Raw genomic sequence first — 24054 nt, 5'->3', positions numbered from 1 at the left:
TGACTATAGTCAATAATAATTTGACTGTACATTTTAATATAACTTAAAGAGTATAATTTGATTGCCTGTAACACAAAGGATAAATGCTTGAGGGGATAGATTTTCCATGATATGATTATACACATTGCATACCTGTACCAAAATATCTCATGAACTCTATAAATATACACTTACTATTTACCCACAAAAATTTAAAAATAATTTAAAATATTTTCTTAACATGCACTTTGTGCCTGTAATGCCACCAGGCACAAAAGACACACCAAAAAATGTAGAAGACACAATCTCCAGAACTTACAGGTTGGTTGGAAGATAACCACATGCCAAGTACCTAGAGGACAAAAAATCGGCTAATGTTAGTATTTACATATAAACCTGAGTATGGAGGAAATCAAATCTAAGAGGAATGGTCAGTGTAGAATGGCCTACTACAAATAATGGGTCTTCAGAAGGGTTTTTTAAGTGACTAATATGCTTTGGTAGAGAGGAAATAATGCCATTGTGACCTTGGGGAAAATACTGTTTATCCAAAGAGTAAAGTTAGAAAGACTATCTTTAGAATACTATAATGATGGCTGGAAAAACATATAGCTTGATAGTGATTATGAGTCCTGATCAAACAGAGTTGATTAGAATCCCTGCTCCTCCTCTTATAAGGTAGGCAAGTGATCATGTACAAGTTACGTGACCAGTTTCTTAATGTAATGGGGGAATAATAAAACTACCCACCACAGAAGTTTGTTGTGGAGAAGATTAGGTGCAATTAAAAATAGGTATATAGTACTTAGCATGGTGCCTAATATTTTATAAGTGTTACCTAATTTTATTATTAAAACATGACTAATGATAGACTAGAGAGGCCCTGAAAGAGCCCTCAAATGATATTAAAAGAGGTTATATTTTGGATTTGATTTGTAAAATAACAGGTGATGACTTAAAATTCTTGAGCAATATTTTAATTAAATTGGATTCTGAAAATAAGTTATTTCAGAAAAAGAACAGCAGATTGGTTGTGGGTAGGAGTATGGGAGAAGTGGGGGTAAGTAACTGATGAAATGGAATTCACTTAAGAGGTTACTGGATTCGGCCGGGCACATTGGCTCACACCTGTAATCTGAGCACTTTGGGAGGCCGAGGCAGGTGGATCATGAGGTCAGGAGTTCGAGATTAGCCTGGTCAAGACGATGAAACCCTGTCTCTACTAAAAATACAAAAATTAGCTGGGTGCAGTGGCAGGCACCTGTAATCTCAGCTACTCGGGAGGCTGAGGCAGGAGAATCGCTTGAACCCAGAAAGTGCAGGTTGCAGTGAGCCAAGATTGTGCCACTGTACTCTAGCCTGGGTTGACAGAGCAAGACTCCCTATCTCAAAAACAAAACAAAACAAACAAACAAACAAAAAAAGAAACAGGTTACTGGATTCAATTACAAGTTGTCTAAAAACATTCCAAAGAATTTCAAGCCTTATGAACACACAGAAAACAGCTGGGAAGAAGAAAGTAGCATACTGCTTCTCAAGGAAAGGGCTAACATTTATGTATGTGCTAAATGTTTTGCTAAGAAGAAAAGATTTTTGGCATTCCAACAGAGTTACAAGCATCAAGGACATGGTACAATAGATAAAACTAACAATAAGGAATAGAGAAGTAGCCAGGCTCTCAATTAGCAGACTGGTGAATATGTTCAGCTAACATGAGAATAATGGATTAGTTCATAAAAGGGAGCTTCTGAGAGAAGTGTGTGAGATATCAAGATTATGATTACCAAGGGAACTAGTTAACCATTGCAGTATATTTAAAGATGGTCCTCTTACCCTAGATATTTATAAGTTAATATAAGGTCTCTTCCGGCTAGAGAAAATGAAAGGTTTTAAGAAAAGACTTAATACTTGTTGGCTTATTAGTAGAGATGAAGCTTTCCTAGGTAAGACAGAAAAACATAACCTAGAAAGGAAAGCATAAGGAAAATGAGTCAAAGCAGAGGGAATGAAAAGAAATTTTTAAAGATTTGCAAGTAAAGGGAGGAAATAAAGAAACAACTTGCTATCAATATAGCTACTGAATGATTAATATTCTCATAGGAAATTCAGGATAATTCAAAGTAAAGGTCACAAAATAGAGTGGTGGGGAGCATGGGGGTCATGAGAATGTACCCTTCAGACCTCCTACTGCAAGAAGTGTCAATGACTGATGGCCCCAGTTGCTCTGCTCTGAATCATCATCATGTTTACACCGAGATCATACTTTCATGAGATGCCCCCAACGAATGACTGAGCATGGCAGGGATGCTAAGGTAGATCTATGAGAGTTCCTATCAACTTTGCCAAATGTTCTTTGGATTGCATTGCAGGCTAAGACCCCTCTCTCCCTCCCTCTCTCCCTTTCTCCTTCCCTCCTTGCAGTTAAGATCCTCCAGGGGCTTTCTCTCTCCCATCCTCCTTGGAGGCTAAAATCCCTCCTGCCTTCCCCTCCTCCCTCCCTTCTTGCAAGCTAAGATCCCTGCCTCCCTCCCTCCTTGCAGGCTAAGTTCTATCTCCCTCTCCCTCCCTCCTTTCCTTCTCTCTTCCTTCCAGAGTTACTGGATTCAATTATAAGTTGTCTAAAAACATCCCTTCCTCCATCCCATCCTTCCTTCCTCCCATACTTTCTCCCTCTCTGCCCCACCATGTTCCCTCCCTCCCCTCACATTCTTTCCTAACCTCCTTCCCTTTCTCTCCTTACCTCCATCCCTTCCTTTCCTACTTCCCTCTATCCCTTCCTTTCTTCTTTCCCTCTATCCCTATCCTTCAAAGAGGTAAGATCTGCATCCCAGTTTAATGACTCTTGCAGACTCTTGCAGTTACCACCTATCTTTAGAAGGTTAATCTTTCTTAAATTCAGAGTAGAAATTCAACAACAGAAGGCGGGAAGGTTGCAGATTAAAAGGAATGCTTCTACACTGTTGGTGGGAGTGTAGACAGTGTGGAAGACAGTGTGGTGATTCCTGTAAGACCTAGAACCAGAAATACCCTTTGATCCAGCAATCCCATTACTGGGTATATACCCAAAGGAATACAAATCATTCTTTTGTAAAGAGACATGCACACGTATGTTCAATGCAGCACTATTCACAGTATCAAAGACATGGAATCAACCTAAATCCCCATCAATGAAAGACTGCATAAAGAAAACGTGGTACATATACACAATGGAATACTATGCATCCATGAAAAGGAATGAGATATGTCCTTTGCAGGGAAATGGATGGAGCTGGAAGCCGTTATCCTCAGCCAACTAACACGGGAACAGAAAACAAGCACCGCATGTTCTCACTTATAAATGGGAGCTGAACAATGAGAACACGTGGACACACTGTGGGGAACAACACACACTGGGGCCTGTTGGGGAGAGCGAGGGGAAGGAGAGCACCAGGAAGAACAGGTAATGGATGCTGGTTGATACGTAGGCGATGGTATGATCTGTGCAGCAAAACACCACGCCACATGTTTACCTGTAACAACCTGCACATCTGCACATGTACAAGAACAGCTGAAGAGAAAAAAAATTGGCCTTTTGAACCCTTCTCTCAGTACACATTACCTGACAAAACAGGTAAAAACCTCAATTCAAACATACAGATGAAAATACCTAGATACTTGAGTATTATGATTACAACATAAAAAGCAAAAACTATACGAAGCAGAATTATAGGAACATACAAACTAAAAACTGATATACAAAAAATAAACTCAAAGAGACAAAATAAAGTATTAGTAGTATGAAGGAATAAGAAGTCATAAAAATGAATTAATTAGAAATACTATATAAGAAAATTACATCTACATTAATAACAGGCTAAGAAATTACAAACCCAGCATGGTGCAGCATCTTCCACAATTTGATGGGGAAGCTCAGAGTCCCGGCTCCAGTGTTGCATCCCCTTTTTTCTGGGAGGCCTCAGGTGACTTGGCTGCAGCCTCTGTTACCCTGTGACCTGCAGATACTAGGAGATCCATAGGGAGAACTCTGGAACACCAGAAAAGCCAAGAAATTACATACACAAATAAGAAATCATGTGAGCACACAGCAAGAAGGTGACTGTGTGTAAAGGAAGAGAACACCCAAGAGAATCTGATCATGTTGGCACACTTAACTCAGGCTTCCATCCTCCAGGAACTGAGAAAAGAGGAGGAGAAACAAGACAGCCGACTAGACACAGCCAGGAAGAGCATCTCCCACCAAGAGAGCAGACCATCAGGAAGACCAGCACACTCGAAGCAGATCTGCAGAAGGAAGTCATTGAGGGTGGTTGGAGGGAGGACACAGACCCTGGGTAGAAGCTGGGAACACTGCACTGGGCTGCCAAGTACCAGGACTCATTCCCAGCCCCTGGTGGCTCCTGGGGAAGGGGTGAGTTAAAGAGGTGAGGAGCGGCCCACTCTTGTCATGGACCTCTGGAATCTTAGATGCAGAAGACCTCATGACCTCCGCAGACATTTAAGTTGGCAGAGAGAACTGCCTGGAGAAGTGGCAGGGAGAGGACTCCACCCTGTGTGGAGCCCAAAGGGTTTGGCACAGGAATGGCTATAGTGGAGTACAGTCAGCAACGCCAAGCCCCCAAGGCCTGCCATGCTCCTCTAAGTGGCTTTGGCCTCTGTTGACTGTTGGAGCTAGACAGAGCAGGGCAGTCTTGTCCATGTGATGGGGCCAGTCTTATCTGAGTGTCCCCTGTCTGCCAGCCCCTTTTGCGCTCACTTGCAATGTGGCCTCAGATGCCCAACTGGGGTACTTCCTGGTGGCCACCACCATAGCTCCTTAACCAGCACGTGCCACTTAACCATCAGATGGACCCTGCCGATGCACACCCACCAACAGCCTCTTCACACTGCTTTGCCAGCACACACCTGTCTGCAGCCTCCCCCAACTACTCCGCTGGCATGCACGCAACCATGGCCTCCCCAAATCGCTTTACTACCATGCACATGGTGCAAGGACCTTGGCACCACAGCCCCACCCTCACCAGTGCACCACTGGTATATGCAGACCCCACTATGGTGCTGTCTTGCCACTGCTGATACACTGCAAACATGGACTCTGCTGTGCCACCACCACTGGTGCACATGCCCAGACCTCACTGTGCTACTACCCAGCCACTATTGGCATTACACATGAGCGTGGACCCTTCTGCCACTGCCGCATTGAAGTGTGGCTGCCAGTGAACCAGGCACACCTCTAACCCTCCAGTACAGGAGGAACTTAACCTCAAGGGGCCAGCAAACAAAAGCCACGAACATGCAGCCCAGGAGCACTAAGCTGAGCCCGAACCCTCTCAAATCATCCAGAAACAAAGCCAGTCAACTAAACCTGACTTATGCCACAGTAAATCTCAATGGCATCAAGGAATATAAAGGAAAAAGCCCCATCTGAAGGACAGCAACTTCAAATATTAAAGGAACATCAGCCCAGACAGACGAAAAACAATTTGTCTGGGCTGATGTTCTTGCCAGAAAGCAAGAACTCTGGCAACTCAAAATGCCAGAGTGTTTTCTTACTTTCAGACAACCACATAGCTCCCTAGCAATGGTTCTTAACCAGCCGGAAATGGCTGAAATGACAGACCTAGAATTCAGAATCTGGATGGCAATGAAGATCATCAAGGTTCAGCAGAAAGTTGAAGCCCAACCCAAGAAATCTAAGGAACCCAGTAAAATGATCAACAGGCGAAAGACAAAATAGCCATTTTAAGAAAGAACCAAACTGATCTGATAGAGCTGAAAAACTCACTGCAAGAATTTCATAATAGAATTGGAAGTATTAACAGCAGAATAAACCAAGCTGAGGAAATAATCTCAGAGCTCAAAAACCAGATCTTCAAACCTACTCAGTCAGAGAAAAATACAGAAAAAAGAATAAAAAAGAATGAACAAAATCCCCAAGAAATACGGGATTATGTAGAGACCAAAATTTAAAACTCACTGGTAGCCCTGAAAGAGAGGGAGAGAGCGAGCAAGAAACTTGGAAAATATAATGGAGAACACAGTTCAAAACATTTCCCTGACCTTGCTAGAGGGGTCAACATTCAAATTCAGAAAATTCAGAGAGCCCCAGTGAGATACTACATAGAACAGCCATCCTCTTAGACACATAGTCATGACATTCTCCAAGGTCAATAGGAAAGAAAAAATATTAAGGGCAGCTAGACAGAAGGGGCAGGTTACCTACAAAGGGAAACATACAAAGCTAACAGCAGATCTTTCAGCAAAAATCCTACATGCCAGAAGAGTTTGGGGGCCTATATTAAGCATTTTCTTTGACAGGGTCTTACTCTGTCACCCAGGATGGATGGCAGTGGTGCAGTCTTGGCTTACTGCAACCTCCTTCTCCCAGGTTCAAGTGATCCTGCCACCTCAGCATCCTAAGTAGCTGGGACTACAGGCACATGTCATCATGCTCAGCTAATTTTTAGAAAAATTTTTTGGGGAGACAAGGTGTCACAATATTGCTCAGACTGGTCTCAAACTCCTGGGCTCAAGTAATCCTCCTGCCTCAGCCTCCCAAAGTGCCAGGATTACAGGCATGAGTCACTGTGCTCGGCTTTGGCATTCTTAAAGAAAAGAAACTCCAACCAAAAATTTCATATCCAGCCAAACTAAGCTTCATCAATGAAGGAGAAACAAAATCCTTTTCAGATAAGCAAAGGGAGTTGTTTGCACCAGACCTGCCTTATGAGAGGTCCTTAACACAGTACTAAACATAGAAATGAAAGACCATTACTGGCCACCACAAAGACACACTTTAGTATCTAGACCATTGACACTATAAAGCAACTACATAACATAACATAACAAGTCTACATAACAACATAATGACAAATCTACACATATCAATATTAACCTTGAATGTAAACAGGCTATAATACCCCACTTAAAAGGCACAGAGTGACAAGTTGGACAAAGAAGCAAAACCCAACTGTATGCTGTCTTCAAGAGACCCATCTCATATGCAATGACTCCCATAGGCTTAAAGTAAAGAGATGGAGAAAAATCTACCAAGCAAATGGAAAACAAAAAAAGCAGGGGTTGCTATTCTAATTTCAGACAAGACAGACTTTACACCATAACTATCAAACAGGACAAAGAAGGACACTGATAATGATGAAAAGTTCAATACAACAGGAAGATTTAACTATCCTAAATATACATGCATCTAATACTAGAGTACACAGATTCATAAAACAAATTGTTATAGACCTACAAAGAGACTTAGATACCTACACAATGTTGGGAGGCTTCAACACCCCACTGACAGTACTAGACAGATCATCAAGGCAGAAAACAAATAAAAATATTCAGAACCTAAACTTGACACTTGACCAAACGGACCTAACAGACATCTACAGAACACTTTATCCAACAACAACAAAATATACATTCTTGTCATCTGCACATGAAACATACTTTAAAATCAACCACACACTCAGTTATAAAGCAATTCTCAACAAATTCAAAAAAACCAAAATTGTACCAGGCACACTCTTAGACCACAATGCAGTAAAAACAGAAATCAATACTAAGATCTTTCAAAGTCATACAATTATATGGAAATTAAACAACATGCTTCTGAAAGACTTTTCTGTAAATAATGAACTTAAGGCAGAAATCAAGATATTCTTTGTAACTGATGAAAACAAAGGTAGAACATAGCAGAATCTCTGATACACAGGTAAAACAACGTTAAGAGAAAAGTTTACGGCCCTAAATACATCAAAAAAGCTAGAAGTATCACATTAAAAACCTAACTAATATCACACCTAAAGGAACTAGAAAAGCAAGAGCAAATCAACCCCAAAGCTGGCAGAGGAATAGAAATAACCAAAATCAGAGCTGAACTGAACAAAATTGAGACACATAAAACCACACAAATGATCAACAAAACCAGATATTGGTTCTTTGAAAGAATAAGTAAGATTGATAGACTGCTAGCTAGAATAACAAACAAAAAAACAGAAATTAGACAAATAAACACAATCAGAAATAACAAAGAAGACAAGACCACCAATCTCACAGAAATACAAAAACAAAAAACAAAAAAACAAACTATCATGAACACCTTTATACACACAAAGTAGAAAACCTAGAAGAAATGGGCAGATAGATTCCTAGAAACACAACCTCCCAAGACTGATCCAGGAAGAAACTGAAACCCTGAACAGACCAATAACAAGTTTCAAAACTGAATCAGAAATAAAAAGACTATCAACAAGAAAAAGCCCTGGACCAGACAGATTCACAGCCAAATTCTACCACATATATAAAGAAGAGCTAGCACCAATCCTACTGAAACTATTCCAAACATTTGAGGAGGAGGGACTCCTCCCTAACTCATTCTATGAGGCCAGTATCATTCAGATATCAAAACTTGGCAGAGGCATAATGAAAAAAAAAAAAAAAAAAAAAAAAAAACTTCAGGTGAATATTCCTGATGAACATAGATGCAAAAATCCTCAACAAAATACTAGCAAATCAAATCCAGAAGCACATCAAAAAGTTAATCCACCACAGTGAAGTAGGCTTTATTATCGGGATGAAAGGTTGGTTCAATATACACAAATCAATAAATGTGATTCATCACCTGAACACAACTAAAGACAAATACCACATGATTATCTCAATAGATGTAGAAAAGGCTTTTGATAAAATTCAATATTCATTCATGTTCAAAACCCTCAACAAACTGGGTATTGAAAGAATATACCACAAAATAGTAAGAGCCATCTATGACCAACCCACAGCCAACATCATACTGAAAAGGCAAAAGCTAGAAGCACTCCCCTTGAGAACCAGAACAAGACAAGGATGCTCACTCTCACCACTTCTATTCAACACAGTATTGGAAATCTTAGCCATAGCAACCAGCCAAGAGAAAGAAATAAAGGGCACCCAAATAGGAAAAGAGGAAGTCAAACTATCTCTCTTTGCAGATGATATGATTTTATACCTAGAAAACACCAGAGTCTCTGCCAAAAGCCTCCTTGATCTGATAGACAACTTCATCAAAGTTTCAGTTTACAAAATCAGTGCACAAAAGTCAGTAACATTTCTATACATAACATGCAAGCTGAGAGCCAAATCAAGAACACGATCTCACAATAGCCACAAAAAGAATCAAATGCTTAGGAATGTGGCTAACCAGAAAGGTGAAAGATCCTACAATAAGAATTGCAAAACACTGCTCAAAGAAATCAGAAACAATACAAACAAATGTAAAAAACATTCCATGCTGATGGATAGGAAGAATCAATATTGTTAAAATGGCCACAATGCCCAAAGCAATTTACAGATTCAATGCTATTTCTATCAACTAACTACCAATGACATTTTTCACAGAATTTGCAAAAATTATTCTAAAACCAATGTGGAACCAAAAAAGAGCCTGAATAGTCAAAGCAATTCTAAGTAAAAAAGACAAAGCCAGAGGCATCACACTACCTCACTTCAAACTATACTATAAGGATAGAGTAATCAAAACAGCATGGTACTATACAAAAACAGATACACAAAACAATGGAGCATGTTAGAGAACCCAGAAATAAAGCCACACACCTACAACCATCTGATCATTGACAAAGTCAATAAAAACTAGCAAAAGGGAAACGATTCCTATTCAATAAACAGTACTGGGACAACGGGTTAGTTATATGCAGAAGATTAAAACTGGACCCCTTCCTTTCATTACATATAAAAATCAACTCAGGATGGACTAAAGACTTAAATGTAAAACCTAAAATGATTTTTTAAAAAGCATAGAAGAAACCCTAGGAAATATCATTTTGGACACAGGTCCTGGCAAAGATTTCATGACAAAGATTTCAAAAGCAAATGTAACAAAACCAAAAATTGTTGAGTGGGATTTAACTAAAGACTTTTGCACAGCAAAAGAAACTATCAACAGAGCAAACAGACAATGCACAGGATGGGAAAAACTATTTGCAAACCACGCATCTGACAAAGGTCGAATACCCAGAATCTACAAGGAACTTAAACAAATTAATAAGCAAATTATAAACAATCCTATTTTTAAAATGGGCAAAGGACAAACATTACACAAAAGAAGACATATATGTGACCAACAAGCATATGAAAAAATGGTTAACATCACTCATCACTAGTGAAATGCAAAACAAAACTGCAATGATATATCATCTCACACCAGTTAGAATGGCCATTACTATAAAAAGTAAAAAAATAACAGATGTTGGTGAGGCTGTGGAGAAAAGGCAATGCTTACACAGTGCTGGTGTGAATGTAAATTACTACAACCACTGTGGAAGGCAGTTTGAAGACTTCTCAAAGAACTTTGAACTATCATTCAACCCAGCAATCCCATTACTGGGTATATACCCAGAGGAATATACATTATTCTAACATAAAGACATGTGTACACTTATGGTAATCACAGCACTATTCACAATAGCCAAAACATGGACTCAACCTAGATGCTCATCAATGGTGGACTGCATAAAGCACATGTGGTACACATAAACCATGGATTACTATGCAGCCATAAAAAAGAATGAAATCATTAGTTGATGCACTTTCTTCCTAGCATCAATGGTCCTTATATTTTGGCATGCTTTTGCAGTGGTTGGTGCTGGTTGTTACTTTCCATGTTTAGTGCTTCCGTCAGGAGCTCTTGAAGGGCAGGCCTGGTGGTGACAAATCTCTTAGCATTTGCTTGTCTGTAAAGGATTTTATTTCTCCTTCACTTATGAAACTCAGTTTGGCTGGATATGAAATTCTGGGTTGAAAATTCTTTTCTTTAAGAATGATAAATATTGGACCCCACTCTCTTCTGGCTTGTAGAGTTTCTGCCGAGAGATCTGCTGTTAGTCTGATGGGTTTCCCTTTGTGGGTAACCCGACCTTTCTCTCTGGCTGCCCTTAAGATTTTTTCCTTCATTTCAACTTTGGTGAATCTGACAATTATGTGTCTTGGAGTTGCTCTTCTCGAGGAGTATCTTTGTGGTGTGCTCTGTATTTCCTGAATTTGAATGTTGGCCTGCCTTGCTGGGTTGGGGAAGTTCTCCTGGATAATATTGTGCAGAGTATAACCAGCTGACATCATAATGACAAGATCAAATTCACACATAACAATATTAACCTTAAATGTAAATGGGTTAAATGCTTCAATTAAAAGACACAGACTGCCAAATTGGATAAAGAGTCAAGACCCATCACTGTGCTGTATTCAGGAGACCCATATCTTATGCAGAGACACACACAGGCTCAAAATAAAGGGATGGAGGAAGATCTACCAAGCAAATGGAAAACAAAAAAAGGCAGCGGTTGCAACCCTAGTCTCTGATAAAACAGACTTTAAACCAACAGAGATCAAAAGAGACAAAGAAGGCCATTACACAATGGTAAAGGGATCAATTCAACAAGAAGAGCTAACTATACTAAATACATATGCACCCAATACAGGAGCACCCAGATTCATAAAGCAAGTCCTTAGAGACTTACAAAGAGACTTAGACTCCTACACAATAATAATGGGACACTTTAACACTCCACTGTCAACATCAGACAGATCAACGAGACAGAAAGTTGACAAGGATATCCAGGAATTGAACTCAACTCTGCACCAAGCGGACCTAACAGACATCTACAGAACTCTCCACCCCAAATCAATAGAATATACATTCTTCTCAGCACCACACTGCACTTATTCCAAAATTGACCACATAGTTGGAAGTAAAGCTCTCCTCAGCAAATGTAAAAGAACAGAAATTATAACAAACTGTCTCTCAGACCACAGTGCAATCAAACGAGAACTCAGGATTAAGAAAATCAAAACCACTCAACTACATGGAAACTGAATAACCTGCTCCTGAATGACTACTGGGTACATGACGAAATGAAGGCAGAAATAAAGATGTTATTTGAAACCAATGAGAGCAAAGACACAACATACTAGAATCTCTGGGACACATTTAAAGCAGTGTGTACAGGGAAATTTATAGTACTATATGCCCACAAGAGAAAGCAGGAAAGATCTAAAATCAACACCCTAACATCACAACTAAAAGAACTAGAGAAGCAAGAGCAAACACATTCAAAAGCTAGTAGAAGGCAAGAAATAACTAAGATCACAGCAGAACTGAAGGAGATGGAGACACAAAAAACCCTCCAAAAAATTAATGAATCCAGGAGTTGGTTTTTTGAAAACATCAACAAAATTAATAGACTGCTAGCAAGACTACTAAGAAGAAAAGAGAGAAGAATCAAATAGATGCAATAAAAAATGATAAAGTGGATATCACCACCAACCTCACAGAAATAAAAACTACCATCAGAGAATACTATAAACACCTCTATGCCAATAAACAAGAAAACCTAGAAATTGATAAATTCCTGAACATATACACTCTCCCAAGACTAAACCAGGAAGAAGTGGAATCCCTGAACAGACCAATAACAAGCTCTGAAATTGAGGCAATAATTAATAGCCTACCAACCAAAAAAAGTCCAGGACCAGACAGATTCACAGCTGAATTCTACCAGAGGTACAAGGAGGAGCTGGTACCATTCCTTCTGAAACTATTCCAATCAATAGAAAAAGAGGGAATCCTCCCTAACTCATTTTATGTGGCCAACATCATCCTGATACCAAAGCCTGGCAGAGACATAACAAAAAAAAGAATATTTTAGACCAATATCCCTGATTAAAATCGATGCAAAAATCCTCAATAAAATACTGGCAAACTGAATCCAGCAGCACATCAAAAAGCTTATCCACCATGATCAAGTGGGCTTCATACCTGGGATGCAAGGCTGGTTAAACATACACAAGTTAATAAACGTAATACAGCATATAAACAGAACCAAAAACAAAAATGACATGATTATCTCAATAGATGCAGAAAAGGCCTTTGACAAAATTCGATAGCCCTTCATGCTAAAAACTCTCAATAAATTTGGTATTGATGGAACGTATCTCAAAATAAAAACAGCTATTTATGACAAACCCACAGCCAATATCATACTGAATGGGCAAAAAATGGAAGCATTCCCTTTGAAAACTGGCACAAGATAGGGATGCCCTCTCTCACCACCACTCCTATTCAACATAGTGTTGGAAGTTCTGGCTAGGGCAATCAGGCAGGAGAAAGAAATAAAGGATATTCAATTAAGACAAGAGGAAGTCAAATTGTCCCTGTTTACAGATGACACGATTGTATATTTAGAAAACCCCATTGTCTCAGCCCAATATCTCCTTAAGCTGATAAGCAGTTTCAGCAAAGTCTCAGGATACAAAATCAATGTGTAAAAATCACAAGCATTCTTATACACCAATAACAGACAGAGAGCCAAATCATGAGTGAACTCCCATTCTAAATTGCTTCAAAAAGAATAAAATACCTGGGAATCCAACTTACAAGGGATGTGAAGGACCTCTTCAAGGAGAACTACAAACCACTGCTCAGTGAAATAAAAGAGGACACAAACAAATGGAAGAACATTCCATGCTCATGGATAAGAAGAATCAATATCATGAAAATGGCCATACTGCCCAAGGTAATTTATATATTCAATGCCATCCCCATTAAGCTACCAATGACTTTCTTCACAGATTTGGAAAAAACTACTTTAAAGTTCATATGGAACCAAAAAAGACCCCGCATTGCCAAGACTATCCAGTGCGAAAAGAACAAAGCTGGAGACATAACACTACCTGACTTCAAACTATACTACAAGGCTACAGTAACCAAAACAGCATGGTACTGGTACCAAATTAGATATAGACCAATGGAACAGAATAGAACCCTCAGATATAATACCACACATCTACAACCATCTGATCTTTGACAAACCTGACAAAAACAAGAAATAAGGAATGGATTCCCTATTTAATAAATGGTGCTGGGAAAACTGGCTAGCCATATGCAGAAAGCTAAAACTGGATCCCTTCTTTACACCTTATACTAAAATTAATTCAAGATGGATTAGAGACTTAAATGTTAGACTTAAAACCATAAAAACCCTAGAAGAAAACTTAGGCAATACCATTCAGGACATAGGCATGGGCAAGGACTTCATGACTAAAACACCAAAAGCAATGGCAACAAAAGCCAAAATTGGCAAATGGGATCTAATTAAACTAAAGAGCTTCTGCACAGCAAAAGAAACTACCATCAGAGTGAACAGGCAACCTACAGAACGGGAGAAAATTTTTGCAATCTGCCATCTGACAAAGCGCTCATATCTAGAACCTACAAAGAACTCAAACAAATTTACAAGAAAAAAAAACACCATCAAAAAATGGGCGAAGGAAATGAAAAGACATTTCTTAAAAGAAGACATTTATGCAGCCAACAGACACATGAAAAAATGCTCATCATCACTCGCCATCAGAGAAATGCAAATTAAAACCACAGTGAGATAGCATCTCACATCAGTTAGAATGGCGATCATTAAAAAGTCAGGAAACAACAGGTGCTGGAGAGGATGTGAAGATAGGAACGCTTTCACACTGTTGGTGGGACTCTAAACTAGTTCAACCATTGTGGAAGACAGTGTGGTGATTCCTCAAGGATCTAGAACTAGAAATACCATTTGACCCAGCCACCCCATTACTGGGTATATACCCAAAGGATTATAAATCACGTGGCTATAAAGACACATGCACATGTATGTTTACTGCAGCACTATTCACAACAGCACTATTCACAATAGCAAAGACTTGGAACCAACCCAGATGTCCATCAATGATAGACTGGATTAAGAAAATGTGGCACATATACACCATGGAATACTATGCAGCCATAAAAAGGGATGAGTTCAGGTCCTTCGCAGGGACGTGGATGCAGCTGGAAACCATCATTCTCAGCAAACTATCACAAGAACAGAAAACCAAACACTGTATGTTCTCACTCATAGGTGGGAATTGAACAATGAGAACACATGGACACAGGAAGGGGAACATCACACCCTGCGGCCTGTCGTGGAGTGGGGGGAAGGGGGAGGGATAGCATTAGGAGATATACCTAATGTAAATGACGAGTTAATGGGTGCAGCACACCAACATGGCACATGTATACATATGTAACAAACCTGCACGTTGTGCACATGTACCCTAGAACTTAAAAGTATAATAAAAAATTTTTTTAAAAATGAAATCATATCCTTTGCAGCAACATGGATGGAGCTGGTGACTATCATCCTAAGCAAATTTATGCAGGAATAGAAAACGAAATACTACATGTTTTCACTTATAAGTGGGAGCTAACATTGAGTATACATGGACACAAAGATGGCTACAATAAACATCAGGGCTTACGTGAGGGTGGAGGGTGAGAGGAGGGTAAGGATTGAAAAACCTAATGTCGAGTACTATGCTCATTACCCAGGTGATGAAACAATCTGTACTCCCCATGACATGCAATTTACCCACATAACAAAGCTGCACATGTATCCCCTGAACCTAAGACAAAAGTTGCAAAAAAAAAAAAAAAAAGGAAATTACAAACCTACCCGCCTGGTAAGGTCAACTACAATAGCTAGCTGAAATGCAAGTATCTTACAAAGTATCAAAGAACTAGGTATTTATCTGAGAGAGGATTTAAACCCAAAGAGATAAAATTTAAATTCCTAAGTTTTACTCCTAAAAATTGAAGTTTGCACGTCTGAAGCAGAATTAAGTAACTGTATTTTTAACACAACAGCATCTTCAGTTGATTTTGATAGCAAGTAGTCCACCCCCAATACACCTTAAGAAATTTTACCCTAGTAGATGATAAGGAATATTTTCAGCTCAAATTGGATTGTCTTTTTGATGTTTGGTGATATCAGACACCAAAAGGATATGGAATGAGTATGGAAAATGCCTGGATATTGAATGACCGAGGAATGAAAGAAACCAAAGGCATCAATATTTTATGATGATCTTAGGTGTGGCAAAAAAGCTAATGAGAATAGGCAAACATTGATTTTCCTAGCTTTGGAAAAGAGACAGCAACAACTTCTATTACAGTAAAATGTTTTTACATTCATTATCACATTGGATCAACACTACACCCAATACAGTAAGTAGGATATGTAATACATTCCTGTTTTTAGATGAATAAACTAAGACAGCTAATATAAAGCAACAGTAAACTAAGACAGCTAATATAAGGCAACAGACAAGTAGTAGAACTGGGACTGAAATACAGATATTTGGAACCCAAATTCTGTGTTCACTCTGCTTCACAGTATTCCATGTTAAATTAACTCATATGCCTCTGGATGTCAAGCTTCATGTAATATATGTAAGTAAAAATTTATCATAGAAAACTGAAGATCAAATTTTATAGCAAAGGTGAGAGGTCAAGATCAAAACTAAAACTTTGCATTCATTTACATAATGACTATAGATGTAGCAGTGAAGGTGAATTACGTTTTCAAAAAACGAGCATAATCCGGGAATAAAGATTCAAGGCCTGAAACTTTAAGAAGTACATAGTAAGCATAAAAGGTCAGCAAAGACTGATTAAAGAAGGAGAACCAGAAAAGTGGAGTGTTAAGAATAAAAAAATAACTAAGTACTATTCACTGATGACTGACAAAGAATAAATGTTATTATAGGTCATTTATTAGGTATGCTTAAAGACAAAAAGAATAGTATCAGTGGATTCAAGAAGTAAAGAAGTGATAGTGGGAATAAGATTCCTGATGAGAATGAAAGTATATAAAAACAGATGAAGACGACGCCTTAGTGATTCTTATGCCCCCTCTAGTGAGATGCTCTAGAACATACAGAAGACAATTCTCACAAACAAAATCAGGCTTATCAGAATAAGGACCAAAGAAGAAGGGAAAAAAATGTTATTAATGTAGGGCTGAGAGTCAGGGCAACAAATTATTTTAAAACTAAGCCTTATATTAAATATAAATTTTAACATTTTACAAAATCATGTATTTCTATAGTATGGTTGCAAGTAAGTAAAAAACACATTAAAAATGAACAGTACATGCTAAATGTTAAAAGAGAGATTCTGAATTCAAAAAAAAATTTTCCACATTACCCAACTTTCAAACAATAAATTACCTTTACTTAAAAAGATTAACTGGAATAATAAAGTCATTTTCTCCAAAAACCTTCTAATCATGAGTGCTAAAAACCACAAAACATCCTTTCTCTCTTTTATTATACTCTAAACAGAATTTAGAGAGAGAGAGAGGGTTCAGGACATGCTATCTCAAAATGTGGCATCTTGGCCTATTGAATATTTTAAGCTGTAGCAATTTGAGAAACAACATGTACAGCAATAATTTTTCTGGTTTTCCTCTGAAGCAAGTCATAACACCTCATGTGAGAGGTGCCCTCCCTATACCTAAACAATGGAGCATCTTTATCTCCATAGACACAGAGAGGAATCTGAATGAACAGGCTTTGCTAAATTTTCCCCAATTTATTACACTTAGTTCATATCCCCTTTGTCCTATCTTATTTCTCCATGACCTTTCCATCTTCATCACACCTGGCATAAAAACATTCAGGTTTAACCATTTCTTTGGGTCTTCATTTCCTTATAAAGGCTCCCATGTCATATAAAACATATTAAATAAATTTGTATGCTTTTCTCTTGCTAATATCTTTTGTTATAGGAGTCCCAATTAATGAACCTAAGATGAGTAGAAGGAAAAGATATTTTTTCTAACCTTACAGAAGTCTAACCACCAGATTATCAACGGTTGAATATTTAAGAATATAAAAAGCATACAAAAGCATGCCAATAAAAGTGTATCTATAATAGTTATAGCAGGTTTAAGTAACCCAAAGATTCAAGCATTTCGTTCCTCTGCCAGAAGTCACCAGAATCAGTGAAGACAAATTCTGTGCACCTGTCAAAAAGAAACTATCCTTTTGCAAATAGGGCTTGTTTAAATTTATCATGCCTATGGGTAATAATGATGATACCATATTGAGAACTGAGATCACGATTTAGTTTTATCATCATCTAAACTTTAGTAAAACAAAATTTTAATTTAGTCTTAAGTAAACAATTGCTAAATTTACTGACAATGATAGGGAATTACCAGTTGGTTTGAAATTAACACCTTCATCCATCTTTATTAAGTCCAGGGATGATAAATCATTCAGATTCTTCAAACATAATTCTGTTTAATTATAGAAAACACATTTTAATTTTAGTAAAACAGCGAAGTAGGGCAAAATAATTTATTATTAAATATGCTAAAGTTGTGTTATTACTGTGTAATTGTTCTAGAAGAACCACAGTCCCTACTTAAGCGGTAAGGAAAAGCTCATTTAAATAAAAAAGCTAACTAATATACTAAAAACATTTTCTAATAGTAACAAGAATACAAGTAATAAAAATAACACTCAGTAAGTAGAAATAACACTTAAAACTTGGAGTATTTAAATGATATACATGTATTACCTCATTTAATCCTCAAAACATCACAATAAGGTAGACACTGATATTTTCATATATAGGTTAGGAAACGAAAGAATAGAGGCTACGTAACTTGCTCCTTTGCTATCTGCCCTCCATTAAGGCAATGGTTTTCTTTTTCTTTTTTCTTTAAATTTCTATCAAAGATATATTAATATATGCACAAAGTATAAGAAGTCAAATAGTTCTGCAAAGATTATTCCAAAACCCACCAGTTCTTCCCCTCCTCCCTCTTTGCCACATTCTTGAAGCAACAACTTTAACTGATGCTTTCAGGTGTTTACTTTTGTTTCTCTGACAGGAAGCAATGCTAGTTCATGTTCACTATTGATGGGGATCAGAGCAATTGTAGTGATCTGCTGCTTACAGTTCCTTCTCTGCCTCATGCCATACTCCACGAGACATAAGATAGTTCAGAGCAGACAGTGGGAATACTGTAATAGTTCAATCCTAAACAGAGCAGCCACTCAAAAAAACACCCTTAGAGTTCTTTGGGAAATACTTTAGTTTAAGCACCACTGTTTAGACAGCTTGATAGTGTTAAGTGTTTGGTGAAGTAAAGATTTTGAAGTCTTTTCTAACTTTCTTAATTACCCACTATTAAATCCGTTCATTACCCATTACTCGGTAAGTCAATGAAAAATGCTTACTTTACCATAAGCTGAGCATGAGTCTAAGCTCTATGTTTACAGCAGTTAACAAGACAAGGTTTTTCTTTTTAGAACTCATATTTTACAGAAGAAAGCAATCAACATACAAATAAATAATACCGTTTCACGTATACTATAAAGAAACATAAGGCTAAGAACCTGTATAGAATGATTGTGTAGAATTTTAAATCTTTTAACTAAAGCTTATGTTTATTTCCTTTTCTTTTTTTTCCTTTCTTTTCTTTCTTCTTCTTCTTCTTTTTTTTTTTTTTTTTTGAGGCAGGGTCTTACTCTGTTGCGCAGGCTAAAATACAGTGGCATGATCACAGCTCACTGCAGCCTCAACCTCCCAGACCCAAACAATCTTCCCACCTCAGTCTCCCGAGTAGCTGGAACTACAGCATGTACCACTGCACTAGCTAAGTTTCTAAAAAACACTTTTTGTAAAGGTGGGATCTCCCTATGTTGTCCAGGCTGGTCTCAAACTCCTGAGCTCAAGCGATCTGCCCACTTTGGCCTCCCAAAGGGATTACAGGCATGAACCACCATGCCCAACCTATATGTATTTCTCATAACTGCTATATATTTTGATATAGAGTAAAGCTATCCTCACCCTAATTGTCAAAATAAACACATTACTTTTTCTAAAAACAAGGAAAACAATGATAACAACATCATAGAATCACTTTCTCTTCCTCTCAGTAAAGGTGGATTTAAGTAAGATACCACAGGAAGACCTCTCTAAAAAGTTAATATGTGAACAGAGACCTGAATAAAATGAAGGTGCGCACCATGTAAAGTATGCAAGGAGAGTTCCAAAAATAGGGAACAAAGTGTGCAAAGGACCTGATGTCGGAACAAGCTTGGTGTATTTAAGGAATAGCAAGAAGGCCAATTTGGTGAGAGTAGAATAAGAGAGAGAGAAAGTGACAAGAGATGCAGTTAGAGTAATAGGCAGGGAGATATCAAGCAGGATTTTGTGGGCTGTGGTGAAAGTTTGTATTTTATTCTAAGAGTAATGGGGAAGCTATTAGAGTATACTGGGCAAGAAAGTATAATCAAGTTTAGGAAACAGCATATACTATGCTAACGATCCTTCCTGAGAGATTTAAGGCAGATCTCCAAGGATAATGGCAGGGCTCAGAAAATGCTGACCCAAAGCATTTCAAACTCAGTAAGACTGAGAGGACCTCAGAAACAAGAAGGTCACTCTGACCTTTCCCTGCCTTTTTGTGTGAAACATGGTCATAAAGGAATTCTCTGACCTACTTTGCCTAAATTCTAAGACCCTCATTCCACGGTATGGAATGGTCCTGTCTCATGCGCAGGAAGAAAGAATTCTACACAGAGAGGCCAAGAAGAATCTGAACAAATAGGCCTTGTTAAGTTTTGCCTAGTTTATTAATATTAGATAATACCCTTTTGACCAGTCATGTTTCTCGACAACTATTCATTTTTTTTCATTAGACTTGCCATAGAAACAGTTTTCCCTGGGTCTTTGGGTCTTAATTTCTGAAGGCTCCCATGTCATACACAACTTTGATTAAATAAATTTGTTATGCTTTTCTCTTGTTAATTGTCTTGTTACAGGAGTGTCAGCTGTGAACCTTGCAATGAATGAGGAAAAGATGTTACTATTTTTCTCTCCTACAACACCAAAACCTTAATATTCAGTTATATTTAGCTATTTTTGTTTAGAAGGCAAAACTTTGCTAACCCTATAGTGACCAAAGATAAGGCAAATATGAGCTGTGATTCTGCTAATTTAACAAAAGATAAAACATTAAAGTTATCCAAATATAGCAATATATCTCTTGGACTATCTAATTTCTTGAGTGTATTTGATCATTATTTTCAAAATATATGTTTAATTTTTTAAATTCCATTACAAAATTAATCAATACCTTGAAGATAATACAACTTATAATCTGTATTTCAGCATGAATACAGCAGCATTATGAATATATGCTATTGGTTATGATCATGTTTTAACAACATATTTATTCTTTAAGCAAGACAATTTTACTGCTTTATCTCTGCATTTTTATTTGCCACACATGTAATACAAGTAGAGAATAAATTTAAATTCGCTAAATCTTTTTAGAGGGTCTAACATTTTTTTCTTTTACTAAAGGGACAGTCTCAACACAATGAAAAGGTAGCAATTTCTAATCTGAATAAATGCCTAACAATATTTTATATTCTAAAAAACAAGTAAGAAATACTAGTTGATTAAATAACAAGCTGAGATTGGATAGGAATACATCTTTGGCACAGGTTGGGTTACAAAGCCCATAATCACTCTAGGCTTATATTTTTCAATTAAAATTAAGTAGAAAAGAAAAAATACATATTGGGCATGATTGCTCACACCTATAATCTCAGTGCTTTGGGAGGCAGAGGTGGGAGGATCACTTGAGGCCAGGAGTTTGAGACCAGGCTGGAAAACACAGTGAGACCCCCTTTCTAAAAAAAGCTACAAAATTAACCAGTTGTGGTGGCTCACGCCTATAGTCCCAGCTACTCAGGAGGCTTCGGCAGGAGGATCATTTGAGCTCAGGAGTTCAAGGTTACAATGAGCTATGATCACGCCACTGCATTCCATCCTGGGTGACAGAGTAAGATTGTCTCTTTTAAAAAAAAGAAAAAATACAGAGTGTGTATCTGTAAGCATATTTTCAAAGACCAGGGATGTTAGAAATAAAAACCAAATAAACCAAATTAACATATTATACAAAGAAAGACATTCTGATAGAATAAATTGATTAATTCAGCAAAAAAGTGTATATGCCAAGCTTTTTGTGTGAAAAAGAAATAGTTCACATTATTTTTCTACAGATAAGTTTCCTTTTTAAAAAATGATTTACAAAAGCATATTCTTACTTTCATAATAACTGAACTTTTTCACTAAAATATACAGAATCTAATTTTTGGAATGAAATGCACCTAACCTTGTAATTTTGCTTCAATTCCATCTTTGTTCAATCCAGATGCAAAACCTGCATGTCATGAAAATTTCCAAAAAGTAAAACAGAATTTAATTCATCTTTACAGGCTCAGTTTATACCCCAGTTAACTAGGGAAGAGTAGTCTAATTGAGTCTTATATAAGAAAAAAAAAACTCAGCTTATTGAATTCAAACAAGACTTAAATAAATATCCATAGAAACAATGAACAGGAATATCATATTTTAACAAGAATGGTATGGAATAAATTTCCAAATGTTTTACACATAGTAAATATCATCAAGTGATTAATATATTCTAATGAACTTTCATTATAACATGAATGTTCCTAGGAAAACATATTTGGTAATACAACCATTTTGTGCTATTCACTAAAGTTGTAACTACACATACCGTTTAACACAATAATTTCACTCCTACGCACATACCCACAGATATACATATACATGTGTATCAAAAGATATATATAACAATGTTCACAGCAACATTATTTAAAATTAATAATTTCCTTTCATCAAAAGATTTATATTCATATAAATGGAATCTTTTCAAGAATAGATAAAGCTAGCCTGTGGTATGTAAGTCAGAATAGCATTGACTTCTGGGGACAAATACTGACAGAAAAGGAGCATGAGGGAACATCTAGAAAATGTTCTATATCTTAATCTGGGCTGTGGTTACATGTGTGTATATGTGTGTATAAACATATATATAAAACTTCATTGACCTATACACCTCATATTTGTGCAATTTACTATAAGTGATATCTCAATACAAAAAAGTAACTACAGAAAATAAAGTAACTATGAAAATGAAGGAATGAAAATTAAAACATGAAAGATATCAATATTCATACTTGATATTCATAAAAATACACAAGTATACACCCTGAAGGAAAGGCTGGAGAAACAAAATATGGCACTTTTGAACACGGCTGAAAGGTATATGAGCTACTAAGGTAGCAATTTAGCCACAGGTATCAAATTTATAAATGCATATATCTTTGACACAGGAATTTCATTTCTTTTTTTTTAATCTTTTTAAATTTTTTTTTATTATACTTTAAGTTCTAGGGTACATGTGCACAATGTGCAGGTTTGTTACATATGTATACATGTGCCATGTTGGTGTGTTGTACCCATTAACTCATCATTTACATTAGGTATATCTCCTAATGCTATCCCTCCCATCTGTCCCCTCCCCACAATAGGCCCCAGTGTGTGATGTTCCCCTTCCTGTGTCCAAGTGATCTCATTGTTCAATTCCCACCTATGAGTGAGAACATGCGGTGTTTGGTTTTCTGGTCTTGCAATAGTTTGCTGGGAATTTCATTTCTAGAGATTTATCATACGGATAAATTTATGCATGTAAAAAATGAAGGGATTTTTTGGCTGCATTGTTTGTAATAGCAAACAATTAGAAAAAGTATAAATGTCCATCAATTGGGGATCGTTTAAACAGGTGATACATAAGAAAATGGAATATTATTTAGCTACTAAAAAAAGCTTCCAGCCAGACATGGTGGCTCACGGCCAAAATCCCAGCACTTTGGGAGGGTGAAGTGGGAGGATCGCTTGAGCCCACAAGTTCGAGACCAGCCTGGGCAGCATAGGGAGGCTCTGCCTCTACAATTTTTTTTTTTTCAAAAGTTAGCCAGGTGTACTGATATATGCCTGTAGTACCAGCTACTCGGGAGGCTGAGGTGAGAAGATCACTTGAGCCCAGAAGGTTGAAGCTGAAGTAAACTGTGATCACACCACTGGATTTCAGCCTGGGCAACAGAGCGAAAGCCTGTCTCAAAAAAGCTTCCAAGACATACTAAGAAAAAAAGGAATGTGCAGAAGACTATAATAATGGAGGTTTAAAAAAAATATGACCACAAGGCCAGGCACAGTGGCTCATGTCTGTAATCCCAGCACGTTGGGAGGCCAAGGCAGGTGGATCACTTGAGATCAGGAGTTCGAGACTAGCCTGGTCAAAATGGCGAACCGCCGTCTCTGCT

General features: G+C 37.5%; 1 protein-coding gene across 1 annotated transcript in view; it reads right to left on the bottom strand.

Annotated features, from left to right (window-relative positions):
• HFM1 (helicase for meiosis 1) overlaps positions 1-24054 on the bottom strand; it is a 130897-nt gene that overhangs the window by 58117 nt on the left and 48726 nt on the right. The window contains exons 18-19 of the mRNA XM_015144702.3: positions 22038-22085; positions 18057-18137 (exon numbers count right to left, since the gene is read on the bottom strand). Coding sequence (XP_015000188.3) covers positions 18057-18137; positions 22038-22085 — 129 coding nt within the window. The remainder of the gene's footprint in view (positions 1-18056; positions 18138-22037; positions 22086-24054) is intronic.

Source organism: Macaca mulatta, chromosome 1 (assembly GCF_049350105.2).
Source record: "Macaca mulatta isolate MMU2019108-1 chromosome 1, T2T-MMU8v2.0, whole genome shotgun sequence".
NCBI classification, from domain to species: Eukaryota; Metazoa; Chordata; class Mammalia; order Primates; family Cercopithecidae; genus Macaca; species Macaca mulatta.
Note: the sequence above shows the minus strand (reverse complement) of the source record. Positions and strands in the feature narration are given on the sequence as shown.